Below are 25,654 nucleotides of genomic sequence, written 5' to 3'. Positions count from 1 at the left end.
TTTCTTTTCATGCTGATGACTGTTTTCCTTGCTTGGCAAAAGCTGTTTTAGTTTGATGAAATCTCATTTGTCTGTTTACTTTGGTTTCCTGTGTTTTCAGTGTCCCCAACCCCCGCTTACGCTGCCCAAGGTCCCGAAGTACTTCCTTCTGTTTCCTTGTAGTAGTTTCACTGTGTTGGATCTCACATTTAAGTCTTTAGCCTCTTTTGAGTTAATGTTTGTAACTGCTGAGGTGTAGAGGTCCAGTTTCTTTCCCTTGCGTGTAGATACCACTTTTCCAGCGCCATATATTGGAAAGGTCAACCTCCCCTAGTCTTACTCTTACCACGTGTGTTCACAGTGAGCTGACTGTCGATGTGTGTTTTTTCTTGTGACGTGCTGTTTTCCTTTGGTTCTGGTGTTGATATTTATCCCAATGTCATTCTGTTTTTATTACTTGGCCTTTGTGGTTTATTTAGAAATCAGATGACGTAATGTTTTTGTTCTTTTGCTCAAGATTTTTAAATACGTGATTCCATACAAATTTTAACCTCTTTTTTTCTAGTTTTGTAAAGAATGTCATTAGCATTTTGATAGGAATTGCTTTGAAAGTGTAAATCATTTGAGTAATTTAAACAATTTTGGCTCTTCCAATTCATGAACATAGAATGTCTTCCCATTTTCTATTTTCCCTTCAATTTCCTGCATCAGAGTTCAGGGTTTTCAGCACTCGGGAAGCCTATAAAGGAGGCTTATACCTGTAATCCCAGCACTCATGAAGCCAAGGCAGGAAGTTCGCCACAAATTGGAGGCCAGTGTGAGCTACAGAGTGAGACCCTGTGTCAAAATACAAACGTTGAGCAATTCATACTTTTCTTTTTGGAGCACTTTCACCTTTCCTTTGATTAAATTTGTTCCTAAGTTTTTTATTACTATTTTCCATAGCCATTGTAAATGGGATTGCTCTCTCACTCTGTGTTTCTGGTAATTCGCTGTTGGCACGTTGTGGCTCTCCTGGGTTTTGTTTGTTTTTGGTAGTGCTGGGGACTGGATCCATGAGAAGTCGTTTTCGGCTCAGCTGCCCCCTGCTTATGCTGCCAGTTCTGTGTGTTTATTTTGTATCCTGAGACTTTGCTGAATTAATTTATTCTGGCAGTTTTCTTGGTGGAATCTTGGGGTTTGCCTGTGTAAGGTCATCTGTATGCAGCAGCAGTTTGGCTTCCTTTTTTCTGAGTGAGATCCTCGCTTCTTTCTCCTGTGTGCTTGCGCTGCCTGGTCTGTGTTGAATAGAGGTGTAAAGGCAGGCAACCTTGTCTAGTTCTAGATCTTCGAGAGAAGACACTCAGCGTCTTGCCATGGCTGTTACGTGTGGCCTCTGTTCCACTGAGTGGCTGGACCTGCTATGTCCGGTGTTCTCCTCATGGAGGCAGGTTGCATTTTACCATGTGCCTTTTGTGCTGCTCTTGAGGTTTTTCTGTTCTTTGTGTTTACAGATGTGTTGTAAAGAAATACGGTAAACATTTAAAAAGACAGTATTTATTACAGTAAAAGACATTTGATCACCCCTCCCCCTATACTGCTCCCTGCTTTAAACCCACTCACCTCACTGTCCATGCAACTTTTTGAAGCAGCTCCAGATGTCCTCCTCTGTGTTTTTAGTTGCACTGTCCTACTGCCTCGATGTCTTAAATTGATTCAAGGTATTGACCTTTTGTGGTCATTTTGACTCTGGGGAGAGCCAGGAGTCATGTGTGCCATGTCCTGCGCCATGTTTTATTTATTTAATTAATTAATTTATTTCTGTCAGTGTGTGAGCCACAAGGTAGGATAAAGACATTTGGTGACTGTGTAAATGAAGAGTTGGTAGAGAAAGGGCACTGGGCCTCCTACCTGTCTCTTTAGTGCTGGGCTTCTAATAACAGGAAATGGGAGCACAGAAAATAAACAGTAAGAACGTCAAACCTAGCACGGTTTAAAGTTTCTCAGGCCTTTCTTTCTCTTCTCTAATAGCTAGCAGGCTTTTTGTTGTGCCGATAAATTCAGAATAGGAGAGAATCGAGGAGCTGGATTATTAGGATTATGAAGGTATTGATTATCACAGTCTTATGATTGTGTGATTGTCTAAGGACAGTTCTAGATTTGTCTGCCTGTGTGCCTGTCCTCCATTATTCTCATGCTGTGTTAGCATCGGCATTTGATACAGCTGAACTTCTCAGTTTTTGGTGTTAGAGGGGCTGAACTCATTGGGTTGGAATTATTTTCTGCCCATTCTTTCCGCTGCTTCTTGGTATGTAAGCATTTTGCAGTGTGCTATCCCCGAGTCTTTCCTGGTGAGGGTAGCGCGTGTGATGGTTTACGTCTGTGCTGTGCTTTGCTACTAAGTGAGGCGTTAGACAGCGCTGGGAAGTGGTGCATTATGCTTACTGTAACCACAGTTACTAAAAGTGTTACTGATTTTTGTAACCTCTTCTCTTTTCCTTCTAGTTCCGAAAGACCCCAAGCCCCAGTGGAGACGGGTGGCATGGAGCTATGATTGTACGCTGCTGGCCTACGCAGAGAGCACGGGCACTGTGCGGGTGTTCGACCTCATGGGAAGCGAGCTGTTTGTCATTGCCCCGGTATGATCCGCCGCAGACTGGTGACTGTTTGGGGGTATGTGTGATATCTCTGTATGGATGCTCCAGCGAATGAATGTGAGAAGGGAAGAGACAGATCTAGCTGGGGATTTCCATCTGTGTAATCCTTAGTTTTGTATTCTGTGATGCATTGTGCTGATGTAAACCGCCTAGTAGTAAGTAAATTCTCCATGGAGGCTGTTCAGCCAACCCTCATGAGGAGGCGTGTCCAAAACAGGAGAGTATACTGAGCCATTTTCAGGCCACAGGAAGAATGAAGGGCTGGCCCTGGGGCAGGTCCCATGATGCTGGGGTGCGGGGTCCACACTGGCAGCAGGTGGAAAACACTGCCTAAGCCAAGTGCTTTTTGAATTTTGGAGAAGGAAAGGTCCATTCACATTTTCCCTGTATCAGCTGTGGGGAGCAACAGTGGAATAAGGTGAGCTTGAGCAGGCTTGGGACAGGAAGCTGGGTCATAAGGAACACTTGCTTCTGGCTGGATAGCACTGGCATCCGGACAGCCAGCCAGCTGGGGTTTAAGTCAGGGTTTTGACATTGACTGATGTCTGATTGTCTTTTGCCTGTGTTAACTGAGGATGCCCTTGTCTCTCCCCAGCCTTCCCTCATCTGGCCTTTTAAAGTAATTTTAGAACACTCCTGGGTTTTATCATAGCACAAAATATTGTTATAAAGTTCCATCAATGAAACGTCCATAGCAGGGACAACTTCTGGGAGTTCAAATTTATTACATGAATGGAATAGAAATTGAAAGAGAAAGTGAAAAAAAAAAGAATGGTTGTAATAATTTGTAATTGTGTTCTGCTATTAAGGATTGTATGTACATTCTCAATATTCACGGCAGTTATGTGAGTGGATTGGTGTCAGTTTTTGAAGTTTAGGAAGGAGATTGAGGGGAGCAAAGTGGCAGCCCCTCTCCCTGGGTCTCTTCTAGGAATCGTGTGCATCTTAGCATCTGTATTCATGTGGATAGGACCACGGTGGGCAGAACAGTGGCTCTGACTCTGGCTGTGTCTTAGCATCTCCGAGGGGCTTCACAGAGAAAACCAAGGCCAGGACCCAGATGCATGCCTGGCCTGCCTGTACTTGCCATGGGCTCTGCCTAAGTGACCCCTGCAGGACCTGGAGCTGATGGTGTTTTCAGGCTTTTTAGTGTGTTCTCGTAAGTTTAGCACTGAGAGCCAGGAATTCCGAGAATGGTTTTCATTCAGGAAATGAATATGCATGGAGAAATCTGGGCAAAGTACACTGGGCTCAGGTTACAGGAGTCCCACAGCTCCTGGACAGGTTCTGAGGAGCTCTCTGGAGACGGAAGCTGGCGCCATGTGTTTGGACCCGCAAGCCCTAAGGTCTCGGCAGGAGCAGCCTTGTGAGAAAGACTCAGACTGGCCCGTGCAAAGGAAGGACTGCTTCTGTGGGCTGCAGGGCAGGCTGGGCCTGGCCAGTTGTTGTCTGCGTCCCCATTGTGTAGGGTGTCTCCTGGGAAGAGTTGGCTGTCCCAGGGGCAGCGGGGGCTTCTGAGATGTCTGTTCCTCTGCAGCAGCCTCAGTTTTGTGAGGTTCTGCCTCTGGAATCCAAGGTGACTGGAGGCCAGAGGCTGTGACAGGTAAGTGAGCGTCCCTACAGGTCTCTTGCTTCCCTGTCCTCAGCTGTCTGAGTAGGCGAATGGAAGTGAAGACTTTTCCATTTAGACTACTGCTGGCAGTAGATGCTGACATTGGAAAGCTGCTTCTAGAGTTCTCTAGGGTGGAAGGGTGGAGAGTTCTGTCTGTGTTGCAGTGGATGTACAGTTTGAATAAAAATGTGCTTCTCTACCCCTCTAATTCAAAGTTATGTATTGTGGTGTTGCCCGAGTAAATGAAAGATTACAGGTAATTAAAAAAACCAGAGCTGGGAGGACTGCTGTAGACCGGGCAATTGGCACTGGGCTTTCACATGCCCCCCAGTTGTGCATCGTTATTTATGGAGCGTCTCTGTAGTAACGCAGTTTTCTTTTCTCTCAAAGGCATCGAGTTTTGCTGGTGATTTGAGCTGTGCCATCGCTGGGTTGATATTTTTAGAATACAAAGCCAGTGCGCAGTGGTTAGCAGAACTCTTGGTCATCAATTACCGAGGAGAACTCAGAAGTTACCTTGTCAGGTAAAAGGCGCTTTGGGAAGTGTATTTGGTGCAGTGTTATTTCTCTGTTTCACATCAGTTAGTGGTGCTGCTTTATGTCCTGGCATGTTGTTATGAAAAGTTGGAAGTACAATTTGATAGTTGAAAGAATTGTATCTTAAACACTCATGTATTTCCAGTTGGATTCTATAATTAGGATTTTACTGTACTATCGATCATATTTTTACCATTTATCCATCTCTGTGTCTTCTTGTATTTTAATGTATTTCAGAGTAAGCTGGAGATGTCAGCAGTTAGATTTAGCATGCATATCATTAATTAGGGTTCAGTGTTTGATGAGTTTTCTTTCCAGTAAAATTTATATTCTGTGAAATGCACAAATCTCAGTTGTACCTGTTGTGACTTAGTACCAGTGTGTACATTTATGCAGTCAAAACCCCTGTGGGGATTCTGGACGTTGCCACCATGCTAGGACGTTCCATCTTCTCCTTCCCAGCATCCCTTTCCACGTCTACCCCCAAACAAGTAACTGTTTAAAAAACTTGTTTTAAAAATCACTGTTGAGGGACAGGGATTTAGCTCAGTGGCATAAGTGACCCCTGGTACCAAAAAAAGAAAAGAAAAAAATCACAGATGAGTTTTGTCTGTCCTGATAATTCATAATAGTGGAATCATGTATGTGGATCCTTTTTGTAAACTTTCCTTTAATCAGCATAATATTTGAGATTCATCCATAGTTTATGCCACTCAGTAGTGTATTCCTGTCTTACTAGTGGTCAGTATTTTATGAATACCGTGAATAAATGTGTAGTTATCTGTGTGTGGCTACATGAGTGCTGAGTGGTTGGTTTATCCATTTTTCTGTTTCTAGATGTCCAGGTTTCCAGCTTAGGGCTGCTGTCATACAGCAGCTATGCCTATCCTTTAAAAGTATTTATGAATATATATCATCATTTCTCCTGATGTTTCCCTTTCAGTGCAGTTTATTTTTGTAAGAAACTACCAGACTTTTTACCAACAGGGCTGTATCCATCAGTCATGTTAACACTGTCAGAGTTCTGATTGTTTTACATCTTTGATATTACGTGTCTTCCACGTTACAGATATTGTATTGGGTATGTAATGATGTCTGTTGAAGTTTAATGGTATTTATTTCTTGCTTACCTTCTGAAATTTAGTGTTGAAACAAATCAGAGCTACCAAGAGAGTCACAGTTTCAGCTTCAGTAGTCATTATCCTCATGGAATCAGTACTGCGATTTACCACCCTGCTCACAGGTAAGCAGCTGTTTGTGCTCTGACTCAGAGGATTACCGGGTGGGTCCAGAACCCCTGGCATAGGTCCAGAGGGAAGAGCCTCCCCTCACTGATTCTCCTGTGGACCTGTTCATTCCATATTCCTGTGCGCAGTCATGTAGAAGACCTTGGCAGTCTCTTCCGATCATGCATGCACCTTTTCCTGCCTGACTGGTCTTCTCCAGCCAGCCAGGGCACTGGCCTCTTGGTTGAGGAATTTTTCCTGCTTGCTCACGCCACCAAAACACGTCCTCCTCGTTGGTAACAAGAGTGCGACAGCACCGAGCTCACAGCCTCGTCCACAGAGCCCATGAAGGCCATGTCTTCTTGTGGAGGCTGCAGTAGGCATCCCTCTTGCAGGCTTCCTTCCTTGCAGGCTGAGGCTCTGCTGTCTGTCTGTCTGTCTGTCTGTCCGGCTCCTCCAAGTCCTGTGTCTGTTTCCCCTGCGGTGTCCCACCCTCTGTTACTCACCTTTGTCAGTGAGTTTGACTGGAAGCTTTTGGCATTTTCTGCTGCCTGCAGTATCTGCCCTTTAGTTTTGAGGGTTAAGTATATGTGTATTTCATGAGTCACCCAAGCTCTTTGGGTTTGTCACTAGAAAGAGTGTTCAATTTTGAGTCAGATTAAGCTAGTTAAGTTCTGGATTTTTGGACTAATCAGTGACTGCCGGCAACTCCTTACACTGACTCTCTTCTTGGTGGAAAGTGTATGCAAGTTTCGTATCCTGTTTATTCATCAGAGAATTTTATTGTGGAATCTTTTTACTGTGAAAGATTCCCCTCTTTCCTCTCTCCCACTCCTTTCTCTCCTCCTCTCTCTCCACCCCCCCCCCCTTCCCCACACTCCGAAATCCTTTGGGCTGTCTGCTAATGCCATTTTGTCTCCTTGAGACAATGACCGAGATAATGACCATCTTGACTTTTGTTTCATCCCCTTGCTTTCTTTAGAGTTTGAGCACTTATAGTTAGCTTGATGTTCTGACTTTATGGAAATGGAATCATGTGCTCGTAAATCTTATTGTGTGACTTGCTTTTTCTTTTCTTTTTTTTAACAAGGTATTGGAACTGGAATGACTTGCTTTTTCATTCATGTTGTTGTAGTTCATTCAGTTTTTTTTAGTTCATTTTTAACCACTGAGGATATTTTATGAATAATATGCAACATATTTAGCCGTTCTCCTGTAAACGAAAACTTGATTTGTTTCAGCTGCTTCTATGTTATAAAAATAGCACAGTGGTAAAAGCTTCTATGTTATAAAAATAGCACAGTGGTAAAAGTTATTGTGTACTCCTTTAGCACACATGCTGGCTGTGGAAGGAGAAGTGACTCTTCAGACTTCTGGGAGGGAACAAGGTCCTGGCAGGTGTGTCCCACGGTGGTTGTTCTGGATGATGTTCATCCTCTTGATGGTGAGATGTACGGCACTTTTAAACATCTGCTGGTTGGTAGGTGTAAAGGAATATCTCATAGCTGTTTTCAGTGATTTGAAAACCTGTGGGAGCTGTGTAAGAAAAGAGGGTTTCATGTACAGGGCCATCTGAGCCCACCCCTGAGGAGGGCATGTTCCAGGAGCAGCGCTGTGAGAACGCAGTGCAGGAGCCCTTGGGGCCAGGGTGTGTGACGCCGATGGAGGTGTGATTGGCAGGCCCGTGAGCAGCGGTGAGCACTGATTTCTGCGTGGTTTTGCAGCCCACAGAGCCCCTGTTCTCACTTGTGTTTATTCTCCTGTAGTTCTCCCCCCCACCATGCTGGGGTCACACTGAGGACCTCTCTTGTGTGAAGAGAGGGCTGCACGCTGAGCTACATTTTCAGACTTCCTTTCTCCTTTTTCTTTGTTTTAAACTGCTGAGTTTTATGATGTACCTGTTATAGATTTACCCCTAAATCCACCTCACTGGTGGTATAAGTCTCTCTTCAGTGCATCATATATATTTGTGTCGTGCAGGTTTTGTCTCTGTGGAGAGGTCTGTCCCGGAACTTCCCAGTGTGCGGCAGTGTAAATTTACAATGGCTGATAGCTGTTGTCCTGGAGTCTCTGCCACACCCTGGGAATTGCATTCATGTGCTGTCTGGCTGCATTCTTGTTTCCTAGGTCCCTTGTGCTCTGTCACTTTCTGTTTTTCTTAGTTTATTTCACTGTTTTGGCCACTCACAGCCTTCTGTATCTTCCCAGAAACAACATGTGGTATATGGAAGACTTGCATGTCTGAAAATGGCTTGTTCTGTCTTTATGTTTAATTGATGATTGGGTTCAACAGAGTTGTAGGCTGGAAATAATTTTCTTTTAGAATTTCGAAGGTATTTTTTCTAGCTTCTAGTGCTGCTCCTGAGAATTCTAATGTTATTCTGATGTAAAGCCCAGTTTTGTTTCTCTGGTGTTTGTCCCCTTCTCACTAGACTTTCCTATTCCTTAGTGTCCTGCTATCTGACCTTGTAATGGCTCACAGCAGATTTATTACTATCTACATGCTGGCTTCTTAGTTTTGGGTTCAAAATGTAACCACCAGAGGGAAGTTTTATTTAGTGGGCGGGGACAACCTCTATTTAAATAAACATCTTAGAAAGTTGAATATATTCTTTAATCAAAAAGGAGGTTCTCTTTTTGGTTCTGCAATCATTTATAACTTGATAGCAGTCAGTGTGGAGATAGATGACATTAATGTTTCTGTGTGAAAATTATTATAAAATAGAGAATGTGTATAAATATTCTATTGTGGATGACGTTTTTGCTCGGTTGTTTATGTTTTCCATTATGTGGTCTTTTTTAAAAGAAAGAAGGTATTATATTCGTCGTGTTTTTATTTATTTCCAGCTTATTTCTGCAAATAGTAGTGTGAGGGTGTGCTATTTATCATCTATAAGAATTTTACAGATGTGAAATAAATCAGCCAGGCTAGAGCTTGGATAAATAGGGAACACGAACTCAGGGTTTTGTGTAATGCGTTTTTTTGTCTTAATACTGAGAGCCCTGCTGAAGAAGAGAAATTGAGTTGATAAACTGGGTGACAGGAAGCAAGAATTAACTGAGAAGCTGTGGACTAAGCTGGGTGGGTATGCTGATTTTTTCCATATCCTGAGTCACAGCCTCATGGGAGCCCTGGAGCCATCTCATCCCTCGGCCCTGCCTCCCCTTATCTGCCCCCCCTCCATTCTCCTGCCTTCCCTGCCTCCCCTGCCTCCCCTCCTCTTCCTTCTGTCTTTTCTTTGCTGTTGTTGGTTTTCTGGAGAATCACACCCAGGCTCTGGTGGAGAGAAATCCCTCTGCTCCTTTGCATTGTGGACGAGCCCATGTGCAGTAACCATAGCTCTGCCATAGTAGTGTGAACCACCAGAGACGGCATGGAAATGAGCAAACCTGGTTGGGTTCCAATAAAGCTTTATTTACAAAACATAGGTGCTGGTGGATTTGGGGTGTGTGTGTGTGTGTGTGTGTGTGTGTGTGTGTGTGGTGGCTGCCGCTTGCTGACATTTGTCTTATGTAACTAACTGCAGGCATATTTAAATTCATGTATTTCTTGAAATGTCTTTGTTCTTTAAAGCCTTCGTGGTATCAGACTGAGGCCTGCTGCCTGTGCGCACAGAAACTCATATTATGGCATCAGTTTCTGCAGAAAGCTTCATTGAAGGTCAGCCAGTAAGGGAGAGGAAGGGCTTTGAAGATGGGACTCAGTATTTGGGCAGTGCCTGTTATGGTCCCCCTGTTTTAGTCCAGAGGTGGGCCAGTCACAGGCAGCACCCTGGCTCCCGGCTCATGCTTGGAATCCCCATAGCTTTGGATCCTGGATCCTCTTATGAGTAGAAGGCTATGGCTCGTGGAGCAGACACAGTTTCATTTGTGCTTCCTGTTGCTGTCCCCTGCCTGGAATGTCCACTAAAGTAAAACTGTCTGCTCGGCCCTGTTGAATCGGACCGATCCATTACAGCTTTGTGTGCTGAGGCGGAAGGGAGTAGGGAGGGGAGGGCAGTGGGCGGGGGGGGGGAGAGCCTTTTGCTCAGCGAGGGGTGGGTAGGACAGATTTGTTCAGGCAGCACCTTATATCTGACAGTTACGGGATATTTAAAAGTAGCTAGACTTGCTGGAAATTCTCCAGACTGACCATGGCATGATGTGTTGTCGCAGTATACTCCATGAACACGCTGTAGAGCTTGCGTGGTTTGATAGAACAAGTGTTGGTTTCCTCCAGCAAATGGTGGTTGCAGCTCCTTGGGCTTCTGGCAGTGTGGTAAGCCTGTGAGAGAGGTGAATGGAGGTCCAGGACCAGGGTCTGTGTTGTCCACGGATCCACTTTCCGCAGCAAGACAGGGCCTGGCACTCGATGTGTTGCTCAGCAAAGGAGCGGGAGCCTGATTTTGGAGGAATTGGTGTTTAAGGCTCAGGTGGAACATCGTGTAAACACAAGAGCTAAAGTAGGTCATTTTCAGATGTTTCTTAGGTGAAATGTGAGTCTTGTTAACTCCTGAGACTGTGAACTCCATGAGGGGGGAAGCTTGGCTCCTTCATGCTGTCTTTCCTGCACTGCTAGCACCGAACCTCACATCTGAGTAAGTGTAAACACTCCTGAGATGGATGCTGCATTGACTTCAGTGGAAGTTGGTGACGTTAGAGAAAATGTCGGTGCAGATTACTGAATCTGCATGTGCTGAGTACTGGTCATCAGGATGCAGTGTCCTACTTCCCTGCTGCTGCTGCTGTGTGTGGGGCAGAGCTCCGGGCTAGGAGACTTTCCTAGGGTGGTGCGACTATCAGGGCAGCTCCCGTCCTCCGTTCTTGGGGTGGAGGGACTGTGACCTGGACGAGGGCTTGGTACACCGCAGCCTGTGACCTGGCTCTGCCCCATTGCTAGGAATACAGTTGACATTTTTTAGGTAGTTGAAAAATACTCAAAGCAGGTTCCTTGGTGACTCATGAAAATTGTGTTCAGGTATCCATAGAGTTTCTTTTGACACCCTGATGTGGTGTTTCCTTCTGTCACGTAAAGGAGGTGTTATGAAGTAGATTCTGTGGCCCACCAGGGTCAAAATATTATGAGCTATCCTTTTTAAGAAATTGTTAGCTGGACTGTTCTGTGCCAGCCAACATCTGTGTGTCCAGTTTTGCTTGGGGGGTACAAAGCCAGAAGGATTAAATGTTACACATGTTCCCATATTTGATTCTGAATTCTGAATTACGTCCTAAGGAATTTAGAACCAGATGCCATGCAGTTTTAAGCAATTCTATATCTATTCATCAGGTTGCTAGGAGAACGATTTCATTATCAAACTGAGTGAGCAGAGGAGGAAAAATTTCCTGTTTTGTTTTTAATAAGCAGCCTTTCAAAAACCTAATTGATTTCTGTGATCATCCTTCAGCACATGTCAACTACTCAGTCGAGTGCTTAGTCACAATGTGACTGATAATGAGCTGTGTCTTCCAGACCCCAGGTGGTTCCTTTAAACATAGGGTGAAGTGGATCCTTGACCAGCAGCAAGATTCCCGGAGGCGTGGGGAGTTGGAGATTGGGCTCCCCATGCCTCTGCCTCCTGGACCCCAGGTCTGGAAGGTGTGTCCCAGTGTGTGTGTGTTCCGGGCCCTCCGGGATTCTGTTGCATCCCTGCTGTTTGACAAAGGCTAACTTTGTCTTGGCTATATGTATTTCTGCTTAGTTCTTCATCTAGTTGGTAAACATAAGCAAACTTTAATGAAGACACTGAACTAGTGGGTAAGATGTAATGCATCAGATAGGTGATGTTTCAGGTTTCTGAAGGGAGGAACTGCTTGTAGCTCTGACGGTTTGATCATGTGTGTGGAGCCTTAACTTTATGGGCCTGGTCCTGTCATATCTTTGCAAGCCCAGGCCGCAGCTGTGCTAGTTCAGGTGCTGTTCCACTGTCTGACCCCTGCTCTTTCCATGTTGTAGAATTGTGGCACATAGAGCCTGCCCTTCCCCTCCTTCCCTTCCTGTTGTGTGCCTTGGGGACACCAGACCTTGGACAGAGCACCTAGAAGTTCTTGTTCTAAAACTCCCTATGCTGTACATGGGCTTGAACGAGTTCTAAGCCACTAGAGGGCAGATTCTTCCAACCAGTGTTTGATCAAAGAACCTTTTTGCTAACTCTTCTGTGTTGCTTTTGAATTCTTTTAAAGCATGGCTCCCAGCCTCAGTGTCCTCAGCGTCTTATACCGTGATACTTAGGGCCTTGTGTCTGCCTCTACTGGGTTTTTTCCCATGTCTGGGTTACTGTCTCCTGTTCTTTGGTCTCTGCCTTTATTCGGGCTTGTTTAATTCTTTCCTCGCATGCGTGCGTGTGGGTACACACTTTCTCTATCACTTAGTTTATTTGTATCGTCCAACGTCTGTGCCTGCTTGCAGCTTTCCACTCTTCCAGCTGTCAGAGCTGGGAGACTGAGCCCCTTCATCATCAGGCCAAGACCAAGGACCGCTTCCTTCACCTCTGTGCACTTGTGCGTCTTGGCAGGCGTGCCCTGCTTGGCCTTTCGTGGCTGAGACATGTCTGTGCTCAGTAATGTACAGGACAGCTTAATCTCCAAGGGTTTTTATCTGGTTTTGAGCATTTTAGATCGAAGAGAATATAGTATTCTTTGAAGATAATGGTGCACAGTATAATAACTGCTATTTTTGTTATTTGGCTATGAAAATTTGTTTTATTTTTTTCATAGAAAAGAAAGAAAAATCAAAGCCAGGGCCTCCACATTGCAATACACCCCCATCTTATTTTTATTTTTTGTTTTGAGACAGGGTCTTAAGTCATTCAATTACCCGATTTGGGTTTGAACTTGTGCCTCCTGCCTCAGCTTCCCAGAGTTCTGGGGTCACAGGTGTGTGCCACCGTGTCCAGCTTGTCGTTTCTTTCTGATGTGCTGTGTGGTGCCTGTGTGCATCAGGTGCAGATGATGTGCATATACCTAGTGAGGCTGCACAGATGCTCACTGGTGTCTGCAGCATGCGGTGGCCAAGCTTCAGACGTTCCCCATGTCTCTGAGTGTACCACTGAATATTTAAGCGCTGCCTCTGCCCAGGTGAGGCTGTGGTTCCCATTTGAAAGCCATTTGATTTCTCTTGGTGGTTTTGCTTAAAATGCTGACCTTCTAGGTTTAATATATAGTTATTTTAATGTAAATTTTCTCGTGCAGGTGGCTTTCCATGATGTGATGTTTCACTGCTTTTATCTTGTTCCTATTTACAGTCTGCATCCTTTATTTTCTTGCTTGCAGACTTCTGCTTGTGGGTGGCTGTGAAGCCTCAGAGCCAGGCATCTCGAAGGCAGCCAGCTGCGGCCTGTCTGCGTGGAGAGTCCTCTCAGGGTCACCATATTACAAGCAGGTCGCCAGCGGTGGAGACAGGGTCACAGTGGTAAGTGTTTGCCACAGCATTTTACTGTCCTAATTGGCTTTAAACAAATACATTGTCTGTAAGACTTAGAGGAATAAATAATTTTGTCTTAAGCGAGGAAGACTAATTAATTCTGGTGCAACTATAATACTTCTTTCAAATATCAAATTTAATAATGTATGTTGAATTGAACAGTATTTTCAGATATTAAAAAAATGACCTGGATTTGCTTGTTTAGGTATCAGCATCTATGAGGCCCTTTGTGTTTGAGCAGCTGTTCTTAGCTCGCTCATGGACTGGCCCATTTCGCTAATGCTGTTTCCAGCCCTAGTCTCCTCATGGAGAAGCTGAGTGGGCTCTGGAGAAGCTGTCCTGGGCCCGCTCACCACACCACTGGAGCTTGCAGCCCTTGTTCATAAGCACCATAGTGCACTTCTTCCTGTAGTGTTCGGTCTTTCTCAACTCTTCACCTGTGCATTCATTGATTCTTTCTATAATTTTTTATTGGGTCTCTCTCTCACACCAATGTTAGCCAGCTTTCTGTGGCTATGACAACATTCCCAAAACAAACACTTCCTAAGGTATAAGCGTTCATTGTGGCTTGCAGTCTCAGAGGTTCAGTCCGTGGTAGCTTGGTCCTGTTGAGGTGTAGTCCCTCATAGTACAAGTGTAGCACTTAGTGTGGTTCCTGTAAGGCGGGTGGAGAGGGAAGGAGATGATGAGGTCCTCAGGGCCCCTTCAAAGGCATGGTGCTCAGTGGTGTGACTTCTTCCACTAGACCCTCACCTCCTAATGGCTCCCCCACCTCCTAGCAGCACCACAGGCTGGTGACCGTGTCTCTAACACATGGGTGTTTGGGGACCGTATCATGCTATGATGCACTGTGACAGCTAATCTCCATGGCAGTTTGGTGAATTCATAGCAGATGAGTTCATAGCTGAATGGACTGCTGGGAAGTAGGGCCTCATTGAGGGAAGAAGGCCTCTAGGTGCCTGTTTTTGAAGGCCTCAACTTGTCTTTGGCACTCTCTTGATCTCTGCTTCTTAATTGCCTTAGTGTAGGCCAACCTAGGGAACTTGTATATGACCAGGGGGGATGAAGATGAAACACAGACACAGAATTAGTTTAAAATGTGGGCTTAGGGTGCTCTTGTCTCCCTTCAACAGAGAGTCCCGAACAACTGGCGTACCTTGGCTCTATTCACTCAGAATGGGCACAGGCAGTAAGAGTCAACCAGGATTCATCCATCTTCTACCATTCATGGTACATCTTTTAGTAAGCAAAACGATCTCAGAGACACTAACTTTCCCTGCGGTGTGTCAGCACGCACTACACCGCCTTTCTCTCTAGGGCTCACAGAAGAGGCCTGTTAGGCCTTATATGGTACCATTTGCTTAATTCCAATCTGGTCTCCCACACCTTAAAGAGACAGCTTTCCCTGGCCACATGCCTGACATGTTGTTATTACTTCACCACAGACCTGGAAGCAATGGGATTGCATGTCACTGACTGAACCCTCTGAGTCCGTAAGCCAGGGAAGCTTTTCCTCCTTTAAGCCTTTGTCCCAGGTGTTTGTCATGGCAAGGGAAAGCTAACTCACACAGCTTCTTTTAGACTGCAATAGTGTTAGTGTGTGCTTGGCCCCAGCACACTGTGCTAATCCAGACAGTCTCATAAGCAATCAGTGAAAAGCCCTAATAGTTCTGTCACTTGCCACATAAAAATTGATAACCTTATTTGTGGCAAAGCCTGCTGTTGATACTGTCTGTCCTTGGTCCCTTGTTCTAATTGATGATCATAGGATTTAAGGAGAGTGCCCTTTGGAGGCTCCTCTGCCTCAATTTATGACTTTAGAAGGGAGGAAAGGAGGAAAAAGTGGAAGCAGTAGCACCTCTTATTGTTTAAAGCTAAGCATGTGGCTGTTCCTAGTCTCAGAGGGTCTCAGAGTAGTTCTTCAGTGCCCAGAGAAGTGATAAAAACGAAGTGTTGGTGGGCACTACTTGGCTTACACGTCACCACCCTGTATAAGTGACACAAAAGCAGGCGCTTGATCAGAATCACACGCCTCATGCTTGGCATGGTGCCTGTGATAGGCAGCAGTGCTGTGGTGGGCAGTTAGATGTCTCTCAAGTGAGGGAAGAAGCAGAAAATTAAGCTGAAGCACAATACAAATAAATGTGTTAGGCCATTTGCTTCAGTAGTGTGTTTGACATGTTATTTTTCTTAAAATAGATTGATTTAAAAATAATGTCCTGAAAGAATAAATGGTTTGGTATTGACAAGGAAGTAATGCAGATGTGCCTCTGAAAAGAAATCTCCAGCAGTTATAGTATTCCTCCATTATTATTTTTTAGCATCTGGCATATGCTGGAATCTATGTGATTTCACCCGCCAAAGTTATCTTTTTTTTCCCCAAATGAGATTGACTTAGTGTCTTATATGGTACCAGATCTTACATCCATTTGTTTGTAGCTCAGCTTATGCAGTGCGGGGCTTTTCTGTTTTTTCCCCACCTATCTACTCTGCCACCTTTGATTCTCTCAGAAGGTGGGCTGGAGGACAGTGTGAGGGTTGTCATCACTGGCTTTCAGACAGGAGCTGACAGCTGAGAGCTCAGGGTAAGCGGAGGAGGGAGATGAGCTGGACTGACTCTCCCACTTCCTGTTAACTCTTCCCTTCCTGCAAAGCTGTGTCCAGGTCTGATTTGTGCTACAACGATTATGCCATTGTCACGAAGAAAATAAGGTTAAGGTAGGAGTTACTTGTACATGCTGGGCACACTGTTTCCTGTTTATAGGGATGTCTGAGCTGTGTTTATCTTTCTGGCTTAATTCATATACAGATTGTAGTTTTATATGGAACAAATCAAGGCAAATCTTGGAAAATGTTAGAAGACTTTTTCTCTCTCAAATCTTACTTAAAGCAAATATGATGCCTGCAAGTTATTTCCAATGGTTTAATCAAAATACAGTTTTTTAAAAACACTTAAGAATCTGGGTATGCAATGAAAATACCATCAACAAACCTCATAGATCTAGAGAAATCACTCCTAAAATTCATCTGGAACCAGAAGAGACCTAGAATAGCAAAAGCAATTCTAAGCAGCAAAGGCAAGGCAGGAAGCATCACAATCCCTGACTTGAAGTTATACCTACAAAGCTATTGTAATAAAATCAACATAGTACTGGAATCAAAACAGATCTGAAGATCAATGGAATAGATTAGAAGATACAACTACAAACACACTCAACCACCTTATCTTTGATAAAGGGGCCAAACATACTCACTGGAAGAACGACAGCCTCTTTAATAAATGGTGCTGGGAAAACTGGCTCTCCATATGCCAAAAACTAAAACTAGACCCATGGCTATGACCATATACTAAACTAAAATCTAAATGGATCAAAGATCTGAATATAAAGACAGAAACACTAAATCTGTTGGAAGACAAAGTAGATAAAAATCTTGAAGATATAGGGGTAGGTTAGAGAATTCATGAATAGGAGTCAAACTACATGGGAAATACTTCTCAGAATCAATAACTGGGATTGTATCTTATTAAAAAGTTTCTGCATGTCAAAAGAAATCGCCAGCATAGTGAAAAGAAAACCCACAAACTGGGAAAAAAATCTTAGTGAACTGTCCCTCAGACAAAGGACTTCTGTCTAAAACATAAAAAATTTTAAAAAATCAGACCCCTGAAATTCAAGGAATGTCGTGAGTGTCTAGGGCACTCTGAACTCTGGGCAAGGTAAACACACACGCACGCCTTGTCGGGACACGGGGGGTACAGCGCTTGGAAAAGAAAGACAGGAGAGACACCTTTGCTGTCTGCACCGCGTTACACTGCACTGCACGCACAATCTTTATTTTAGGATTCATATATAGTAAACCCGATCAATTCACAGAGCCCAGATAATTAAGTAGTGAAAAGGCATTCTTTGTGGCAAGCTACAATGTGACAGACTACAATGTTTATTCTAAAGCTATCTAAGTGAAGTAAATAATCACAACCAGTTCTCATAACTTCTCTAGCCCAGGAAGAAATTCATTAGCTCAAGAATGTTGTTAATTTGTCTGCTGTTAGTGTCACAAAGGGTGGCCAGCCACTTCCTCAAGACTTCTGCAAAACAAAGCCAGCTCACAGTATGGATTCCAGAGGGTGAGGGCTCACTTGAGAACAGGCATTCCTATTCTACCTCCTTCTCGCATACCAGGGCGGCTATTGTAAATTGCAGGTTAGAGGGGGTTGGGCCTACAAAGTGACACCTCATCCCCCACACTTCCTTCCTTTTTATTTTTTTAACAACAATTTCCATAAGATCAGGTTATTAATAGCATTTTGTCTTATGCAGTAAAAATACACAAGAACTATGGCAATGAGAACTATAATTAAACTAAGTCCCATGCCACTAAAAGTGTGGGTAATGCTCTGCCAGATTCCTTTGGAATCTAATCCTTTCAAAGATTGAGCAAGCAATTGCGCGAATTGTGCTAGGGATTTATCATCATTTTGCTTTGCAAAATCCTTGTCAATTTGATTATGTAAAGATTTTATTTCCTCCTGGGCAGAGGTGTTTTCATTTAGATATATTTTAATCACTTCCCATTTATGTTTTGTTTGATTATAAGGTCGTTGGGTTATACAGAAAGTAGTTGAATTCCAATCACATTTTAAAAACACTTGATGCTGAAGAGCCAATATTTTTCTACCCATCCATTTAACTGTTTGTTTAAGGAGGTCTATTTGTTGTTGTAGTCTGGCGTTTATTTGCCACTGAGTTAACCAAAGTTTATGAGAATTTTTATGCCATAATTTTACAACATGTTTTTCTTGCAAAGAGGTTTGTAAAGCTATTCCTGAGACTGTCGCTAGGGAGGCTACAGTTATCAAACTTAACAGTACAGCAACCACTATTTTAATAAATCTTTTTGTACGTTTTAACAGATGTTTAAAAAATTTAGTAGTAACAGAAATTACCGGGTCTTGAGACCAAGGTCGAGTTAAATTTACAGGCAACCAAATATGAGTTTTTTGTTGTAACAGCATAACTGTATAAGGCTTAGTGAAATTTAGTGTGCTATTTAAGCATGTAAACAATTGACAATTTAAACAAGTACAAGAAAAATGTGTAAAATTAAAAGTTCCCACTAAAAAGACATAAGGCAGAGGTGCACAAACAGTAATATTATACATTTTAAACCTAGTAAAATTATAATTAGTAGATACAGATCGACTAGTCCCTGAATATGAAACATTGTACAAGGTTATAGGTTGCATAGCGGCTGGGATCTTTCAAATATGATTTTGAAGGTGATGAGGGTATTCTTCGGCTGCAACAGCAGGGTTAGCGATTCCACCATCTCCCCACCACAAGAGAGCCGTCTTTTGAGGAAATATAGGAGCTCCGTCAGTTATTTTCTTTGGATCTGGAAGACTATACACAACAGAGAGATTACATCTTGTCTCATTCCATTCAGCACATCCATTAACGAATTTTCCAAATGGTCCCCAAATAATATACCCATCAATATTTTTAGCAAATTTTCCCATACATAGTTGCCAAATTATGGGATTATAAGAAATATTTTTATAAGTGAATTCAGGGCATACAGGAAATGTATTTGTATCAGGTGCTGTTAAATTTTTCCAGGTAACATTAAAGGTTTGAGCAGCCAAGGCTTGAAGCCTTGTTCTTTTGTTGCCTGTTTTTATTCCATGTTGAATCTAATACTGCCATCCCAGAGGGATGCAAGGCGGTTCCCCAATGTAAATAGGCCTTTGATTACCATAATAAGTAAAATTGAATAATGTCCCATCATCTTGATTGTGGGGGGTTAAATCAGCCCACGGTGCTGACAAAATTTCTCTAGGTGTGGTATAAAGTAAAATATCACTAGTTCCCCATTTTACAGGTTTTAATAAAGGGGGGTTTGGAATATATGCCCAGTACGAATGTGGAGGTACCTCAGTCCCCGATGCAACGGTGAGCAAGGCACATAAAGCTAAAAACAAGTTTTCAGGGTTTAAAGGCTTTCCTGCTTGAAGGACAAGCCATTGCCCTTCTATGGTCAATTTCTTTAATTGTCCCCATGTAGGGAGGGGATTTAAATTTGGTCGCTGTGAGCGGCGGGATTTTCTTAGCTGTAATCTGGCCATGGCTGCGATAGGAACAAGCTCAGCATCCTCAGCCTCTAGCTGGTTTCGCGCTCGCTTCTGAAGGCACGGTTCCGGTTCCTTGGGGAGTTGTCTCCGGGGCTGGCGAACAGGGTCTGGAGGCGCGGGTCCTGATCCATCGTCCAGGGACCCACTGCTGAATTCTATTTTCTGTGGAGATATAACCAAAACCTTCCCCCTTATAGAGCAATGTGCCCCTCTCCCATTCAGCCTCTGGAGCTGTTTTAGTCCAAATAGGTTCATTAATCACAAAGGGCTGTTGTTGCTGTTCAAAATGTTTTTCAGCTCTAGTTAATATTTCACCTTGTGGTAAATTGAGAAAATTTAAAATAAACAATGCTTGATGCAGTACTGTTTTTGGACTGTTTTGCAATTTAAACAGTATTGGTATCTGAATATCCTCCTGACTCCTCCTTTTTAATTTTTTAATTTGTAACTTAAGAGTGCCATGTGCTCTTTTAACAATAGCTTGACCCTGGGGGTTATATTCAATCCCTGTAATATGAATAATATTATGGAGATCACAAAATTGTTTAAATGTTCTGCTAGTATAAGCAGGTCTATTATCTGTTTTGATTTTAGAAGGAATTCCCATAACTGTAAAAGTCTCCAATAAATGTATAATAACATTTTTAGTGGATTCTCCCTGTTGAGCAGTAGCCCATAGAAATGAAGAATAGGTATCAATAACTACATGTACATAAGAAAGCCGACCAAAAGAAGGTACATGTGTAATATCTATTTGCCATAACTCATTAGGTTGAGTTCCTCGAGGGTTGACACCTGCGGGAATAATTCTTAAATGTAATGGTCTATAAATAGGGCAGGCTTTTACAATCTGTTTAGCTTTTGTAAAAGGTATCTTATATTTAAGATGCAAATGTCCTGCATTTGCATGATTAAATTGATGTTTTTTAACGGGTGTGGTGAACATAACTAAGGAATCCACTGCATTGTTACCTGATACTAATGGTCTGGGTAACTGAGAATGAGAACGTAAATGAGTAATAAAATAAGAATGATTTCTTTTTTGAACATGTATTTGTAAATTTTGAAATAAAGACAATAAAGCAGGCTTATTAGAATATAACACAGCTGAATAGATATTTGTCACTACTCCAACAGAATAGGCCGAATCGGCTATAATATTAATAGGTTGGTTATGAAAATCTAAAAACACTTGTAATATAGCAAAAAGTTTATTTTGTTGTACAGAGTTAAAATTTGTCTGACGTACCCAGTAAGATTTTTGAGTCCAATATGCAGCTTTATTTTTAGATCTATCTGTAAATATAGTCAAAGCTTGTGGAATTGGCTGTACAGCTAATAAGGTATTAACCACAAATTGTTGACGTCTAAAAAAATCCCATAATTTACTTTTAGGAAAATGATATGAAAAAGTTCCCATGAAATCTGCTAAAGCAATTTGTAAGGTTTTAGTAATTGACAACAAATATTCCCATTGTTCCTTAGTTAAAGGGATAACTATATTGTTTATATCTTCTCCTATCAAAGTTATAGAACGAGCTCTACCATTCATAATTAAAGCTGCAACCATGTCAATATAAGGCATAACATTTTTAGATTGCTTAGTTTTAGTGAATACCCATTCTACTGGCATAGCATTTTGACCTAAAACTGCAGAGGGATATTGAAAAGTATTAATAATATATAAAGTTAGAGGCAATTTAGGATCAATCTTAATTAAAAATGCATCCTTAATTTGTTGTTTTACAAACTGTAATTCTTGTTCTGCTTTTGCTGTTAAAGAACGAGGGCTGGATGGATCTGAAGAGCCCTGTAGAGTAGCAAACAAATGCTGTAATGCATGGGTAGGAATACCTAGTGTGGGACGAAGCCAATTAATATCCCCTAATAATTTTTGAAAATCATTTAAAGTGGATAACTTATCTCTCCTAATAGACATTTTTTGTGGAATCACCTTTTGTCTAGTAAGAATATATCCCAAATAATGACTAACTTCTTCCTTTTGAATTTTATCCTGTGTTATTACAAGTCTAAACGGAGAAAAATATTGAGGTAAAGTTTTTTAAAATATCTTGTAAAACATTTTTATCACTATATCAGCATTTTTGTCTTGCCTTTTTTGCACAACCTTCCATAAACCACATGTGCCACTGTAAATATTCTGGCTCTTTTAAAAGAATTTTGGCCAAGGCTTTCCAATCATAAGGAGCAAGATTACCATAGTGATCTGCTACCGATGTTATTAATTCTCTAGTGTAATGAGCCTGAGGGCCATAAAGGGTTACAGCCTTTTTTAATTTTGCTAGATCATCCATATTAAATGCTTCCCATCTAGGGGGAACTGCCTCTCCATCTATTGGCTGAGGCCTGATTACAGGGAAAGCAAAGGCAGGCTTTTCCTCATCAGAATCCCCTAATTTTGGTAGATCAGCCAAAGCTAGCTTGGCTTTACTCCAATTAGGGTTAGATGGAGGAGGTGCAGAGGGAACTACAGGCGGGTTCTGCTTAACGGAGAGTTGTTTCACCTCTTGTGTTAAATGCTGTATAGCCTGTAAAATTGGGCGATTGTCATAATTTGATATTGCTGCGGCAGCTAAAGCTGAGTCGGCTGTAGCGGATTTTACTTTTGGTTTGGACGCCTTTTCACTACTTAAAGCGATAGCGTCATTTTGAACTACATTCTGCTCCTCCTCTGTGAGGGGCAATTCCTGAATAACTGGCTTAATTTCTAGTTGAAGATTTTCTACAATATGTTCATCTTTCATAGCTTTTAATAAAGAGTACACAACCGACCAAATAGCCCAAAAACGTAAAGGAATCTTTTCCTCCTGTTGCATAGCCCTCTCTATACTAACCCTTGCCTTCCTCCATACTTCTACATCCAAAGTTCCTTCATCTGGAAACCAAGGATTATATTCTTTAATTGTATCAATACACATATCCAAGTCAGCTGACCTGAGCGATATGCCATATATAGATAATAAATGTTTAAGAATTTTTAAGAAAGGAGAGGAAGCAGATTGTCCCATTTCCCCGTAATAAAATTATACTTACCTTCCTAAGCGACCTTCGGAGTCCCTGTTCGGGCGCCACTTGTCGTGAGTGTCTAGGGCACTCTGAACTCCGGGCAAGGTAAACACACACGCACGCCTTGTCGGGACACGGGGGGTACAGCGCTTGGAAAAGAAAGACAGGAGAGACACCTTTGCTGTCTGCACCGCGTTACACTGCACTGCACGCACAATCTTTATTTTAGGATTCATATATAGTAAACCCGATCAATTCACAGAGCCCAGATAATTAAGTAGTGAAAAGGCATTCTTTGTGGCAAGCTACAACGTGACAGACTACAATGTTTATTCTAAAGCTATCTAAGTGAAGTAAATAATCACAACCAGTTCTCATAACTTCTCTAGCCCAGGAAGAAATTCATTAGCTCAAGAATGTTGTTAATTTGTCTGCTGTTAGTGTCACAAAGGGTGGCCAGCCACTTCCTCAAGACTTCTGCAAAACAAAGCCAGCTCACAGTATGGATTCCAGAGGGTGAGGGCTCACTTGAGAACAGGCATTCCTATTCTACCTCCTTCTCACATACCAGGGCGGCTATTGTAAATTGCAGGTTAGAGGGGGTTGGGCCTACAAAGTGACACCTCATCCCCCACAAAGGAACCAATCCAAAAATGGGCATCTGAGATGAATACACAGTTCTCAAATGAAGAAATACAAATGGCAAATAAATACATGAAAAAATGTTCATCGTTAGTCATTAGAGAAATGCAAATTAAAACTAAACTGAGATTCCATCTTACTCCAGAAAGAATGACCAGGATCAAGAAAACTACCAACAACAAATGCTGGAGAGGCTGTGGGAAAAAGGAACTCTCTTGCACTGTTGGTGGGATTGTAGACTGGTGCAGCCACTGTGGAGGTCAGTCTGGAGATTCCTTAAAAAGCTGGGATTGAAAGTCCCGTTCAACCCAGCTATTCCACTTCTAGGCGTATTCCCAGAAGAATTAAAAACATCATACCACAGTGATATATATGAGCCCATGTTTATAGCAGCACAGTTTGTAATAGCCAGATCTTGGAAACAACCTAGTGTCTGTCCATCAACTGAGGAATGGATAAAAAAAGTTGTGGTATTTTTATATAATGGAGTACTACTCAGCTATAAAGAATGATCATATTGAGATATTTATAAATAAATGGGCACAACTTGAGACCACACTCATAAGTGAAATAAATGATACTCACATGTATAAATACCGTATAGTCTCCCTAGTGTAACAAATGGTAACAGTACATAAGAGTTTATGGTAATCATGATTTACCCATTATATTGCTTTGAAGCCTTATAATGATTGCATTCTTTAGTTGGAATGAGTTTATCTTGGTTTGTTTGATTTTATTATCTGTGATAATATGAACTGTTATTATGAAGAAAACGACATTATAATAGCCAGTGCTGATTTAATATCATCTTACTCTGAAGTCCTACCATGCCTTTGTTCTTCTGTTTCCATTGGTTCTATTATATTGTATCTTACTGGATTTTATTATGTGTGATAGTATAAACAAAATTTTCTGTGAAAAATGAGATAATATAGTAGTCATTGTTCGTTTTCTGTTTTTTGGTTCTGAATGCCCTGTAATACTTTCATTCTCTTTAATGGTTTTATGCTAGTTTGTTATGTTTGATACTATTATATATGAAGTTATGCTCAACTATTTCAAAGAAAGAGACATTATAGTAGTCACTGTTAATTGTGGGTTGTCTTGTGGTGAAATACTGTGTTGCTTACATTGTTTTGTTCTGATCTGCTTTGTTATTCCCTGTTTTGTCTTAATCTCTTAAAAAAAAAGAATCTGGGTATGTTGGTGCACCCCTTTAATCCCCAGCCGTAAGGAGGCTAAGGCAGGAAAATGTGAATTTCCTGCCAGCCTAGGCAACTTAGGTTGGAAGATCTGGTCTGAAACCAAACCAAGGCAAACCTTACAGCACAACACAGCAGAAACAGCGTATTAGTGATAAAATAATGTGGCAAAATATAAACAACCAGTTACCCCCGGTGAAAGATTTGCTGACAGTTTATTATGTGATAATTTTTACATTTCTGTAGCTGTAAAATTTGTCAAAATTATACATTGAGTAAAAAGGAGGAGACCTGGAGATGCAGAGGAGGCGAGGTGCACGTCCCTTAGCGCTGTGCCATTGAGCGCTGTGACTGAGTGCTCTGGGCCAGGGCATCCTGGGGGCTGCTCGCCTGGGGCCTCTCTCCGGGGCTGTGTCCTGGCTGCGCTGGAGTGCTGCAGGCTGCTGCAGTGTGCACGGTCCTTGTCTCCCAGACCCTGGTATGGGACTGGAGTCCCACAGAGTGGGATCGCCTGTGCACTGAGAAAGCAAGTACGAAAAATACTGAACTGGAAATGAGTGCCCTGCTGTCCGATCGACTGCAAGTGTATTTTAATTACATTAGTGATTTTTAAATGACTTGCAGCTGAACTCAGTTGTTCTGCAGAGACATAAGGGCATTTGAGTTTCAGGATTGGCTGCTTTTGTCAGTGGCAGGTGGTGTTCTCATCGAACCCCTTAATGCTGGCTTGTAGCTGTGGCGGTAACTGGGGTAGCTATTGACAGGAGGACACTGCTGGTGTGTGTATTCTGGCCTCTCCCCAGGCTGCCAGGCTGTTCGAGAGACTGCAGCATTCAATACCTGCATTGAACAAAACTTTGAATTAATGTCAGTGCCGCTCCTGTATTTTTATGTGTTCATTTGTTCAGCACTGAATCGAGGCTACAGGCGTTAGGGATAGAAAGATGATATTGCCGTGTCCACAGCTGAGCACAGTGGGGACAGGAACCAGGCCAGAATTCAATACTGGGCCAAAAGAAAGGCCCAGCCTTGTCGAAGGCTGGTGCCTGAACTCCTGCACAGTCATGTACCAAGCTGTCTGCTAGGATCAAATGAGTTAATACATGTGAAATCACCGATAAACCCTAAGGTGATATCTGAGGGTAACCATTTTTGTCCATTTGTATTCTTAAAATCAAAATTTCAGATAAAACTACATTTAAAATAAAATTTGATGATGTTTTTTGGTGTATGTAGATCTGGGAATTGAGCTCTATTT

At 42.4% G+C, this 25,654-nt stretch overlaps 1 protein-coding gene across 10 annotated transcripts in view; it reads left to right on the top strand.

The window, feature by feature from the left end:
• Window positions 1–25,654, top strand: part of Nbas (NBAS subunit of NRZ tethering complex) — a 222,990-nt gene that overhangs the window by 11,907 nt on the left and 185,429 nt on the right. For 5 of the 10 annotated variants that reach the window (XM_063254316.1, XM_063254312.1, XM_063254314.1 and 2 more), the window contains 4 exons: window positions 2,464–2,597; window positions 4,618–4,751; window positions 5,909–6,007; window positions 13,239–13,377. In XM_063254316.1, the coding sequence (XP_063110386.1) occupies window positions 2,464–2,597; window positions 4,618–4,751; window positions 5,909–6,007; window positions 13,239–13,377 (506 nt within the window). Of the gene's footprint in view, window positions 1–2,463; window positions 2,632–4,196; window positions 4,219–4,617; window positions 4,752–5,908; window positions 6,008–7,321; window positions 7,389–13,238; window positions 13,378–25,654 lie in introns of those variants that run through there. The other 5 variants (XM_063254321.1, XM_063254319.1, XM_063254318.1 and 2 more) reach the window with 2 other exon arrangements.

Source organism: Cavia porcellus, unplaced genomic scaffold (genome assembly GCF_034190915.1).
Source record: "Cavia porcellus strain 051 isolate PalLab524CR breed Dunkin Hartley unplaced genomic scaffold, mCavPor4.1 scaffold_8, whole genome shotgun sequence".
Lineage (NCBI taxonomy): Eukaryota > Metazoa > Chordata > Mammalia > Rodentia > Caviidae > Cavia > Cavia porcellus.
Note: the sequence above shows the minus strand (reverse complement) of the source record. Positions and strands in the feature narration are given on the sequence as shown.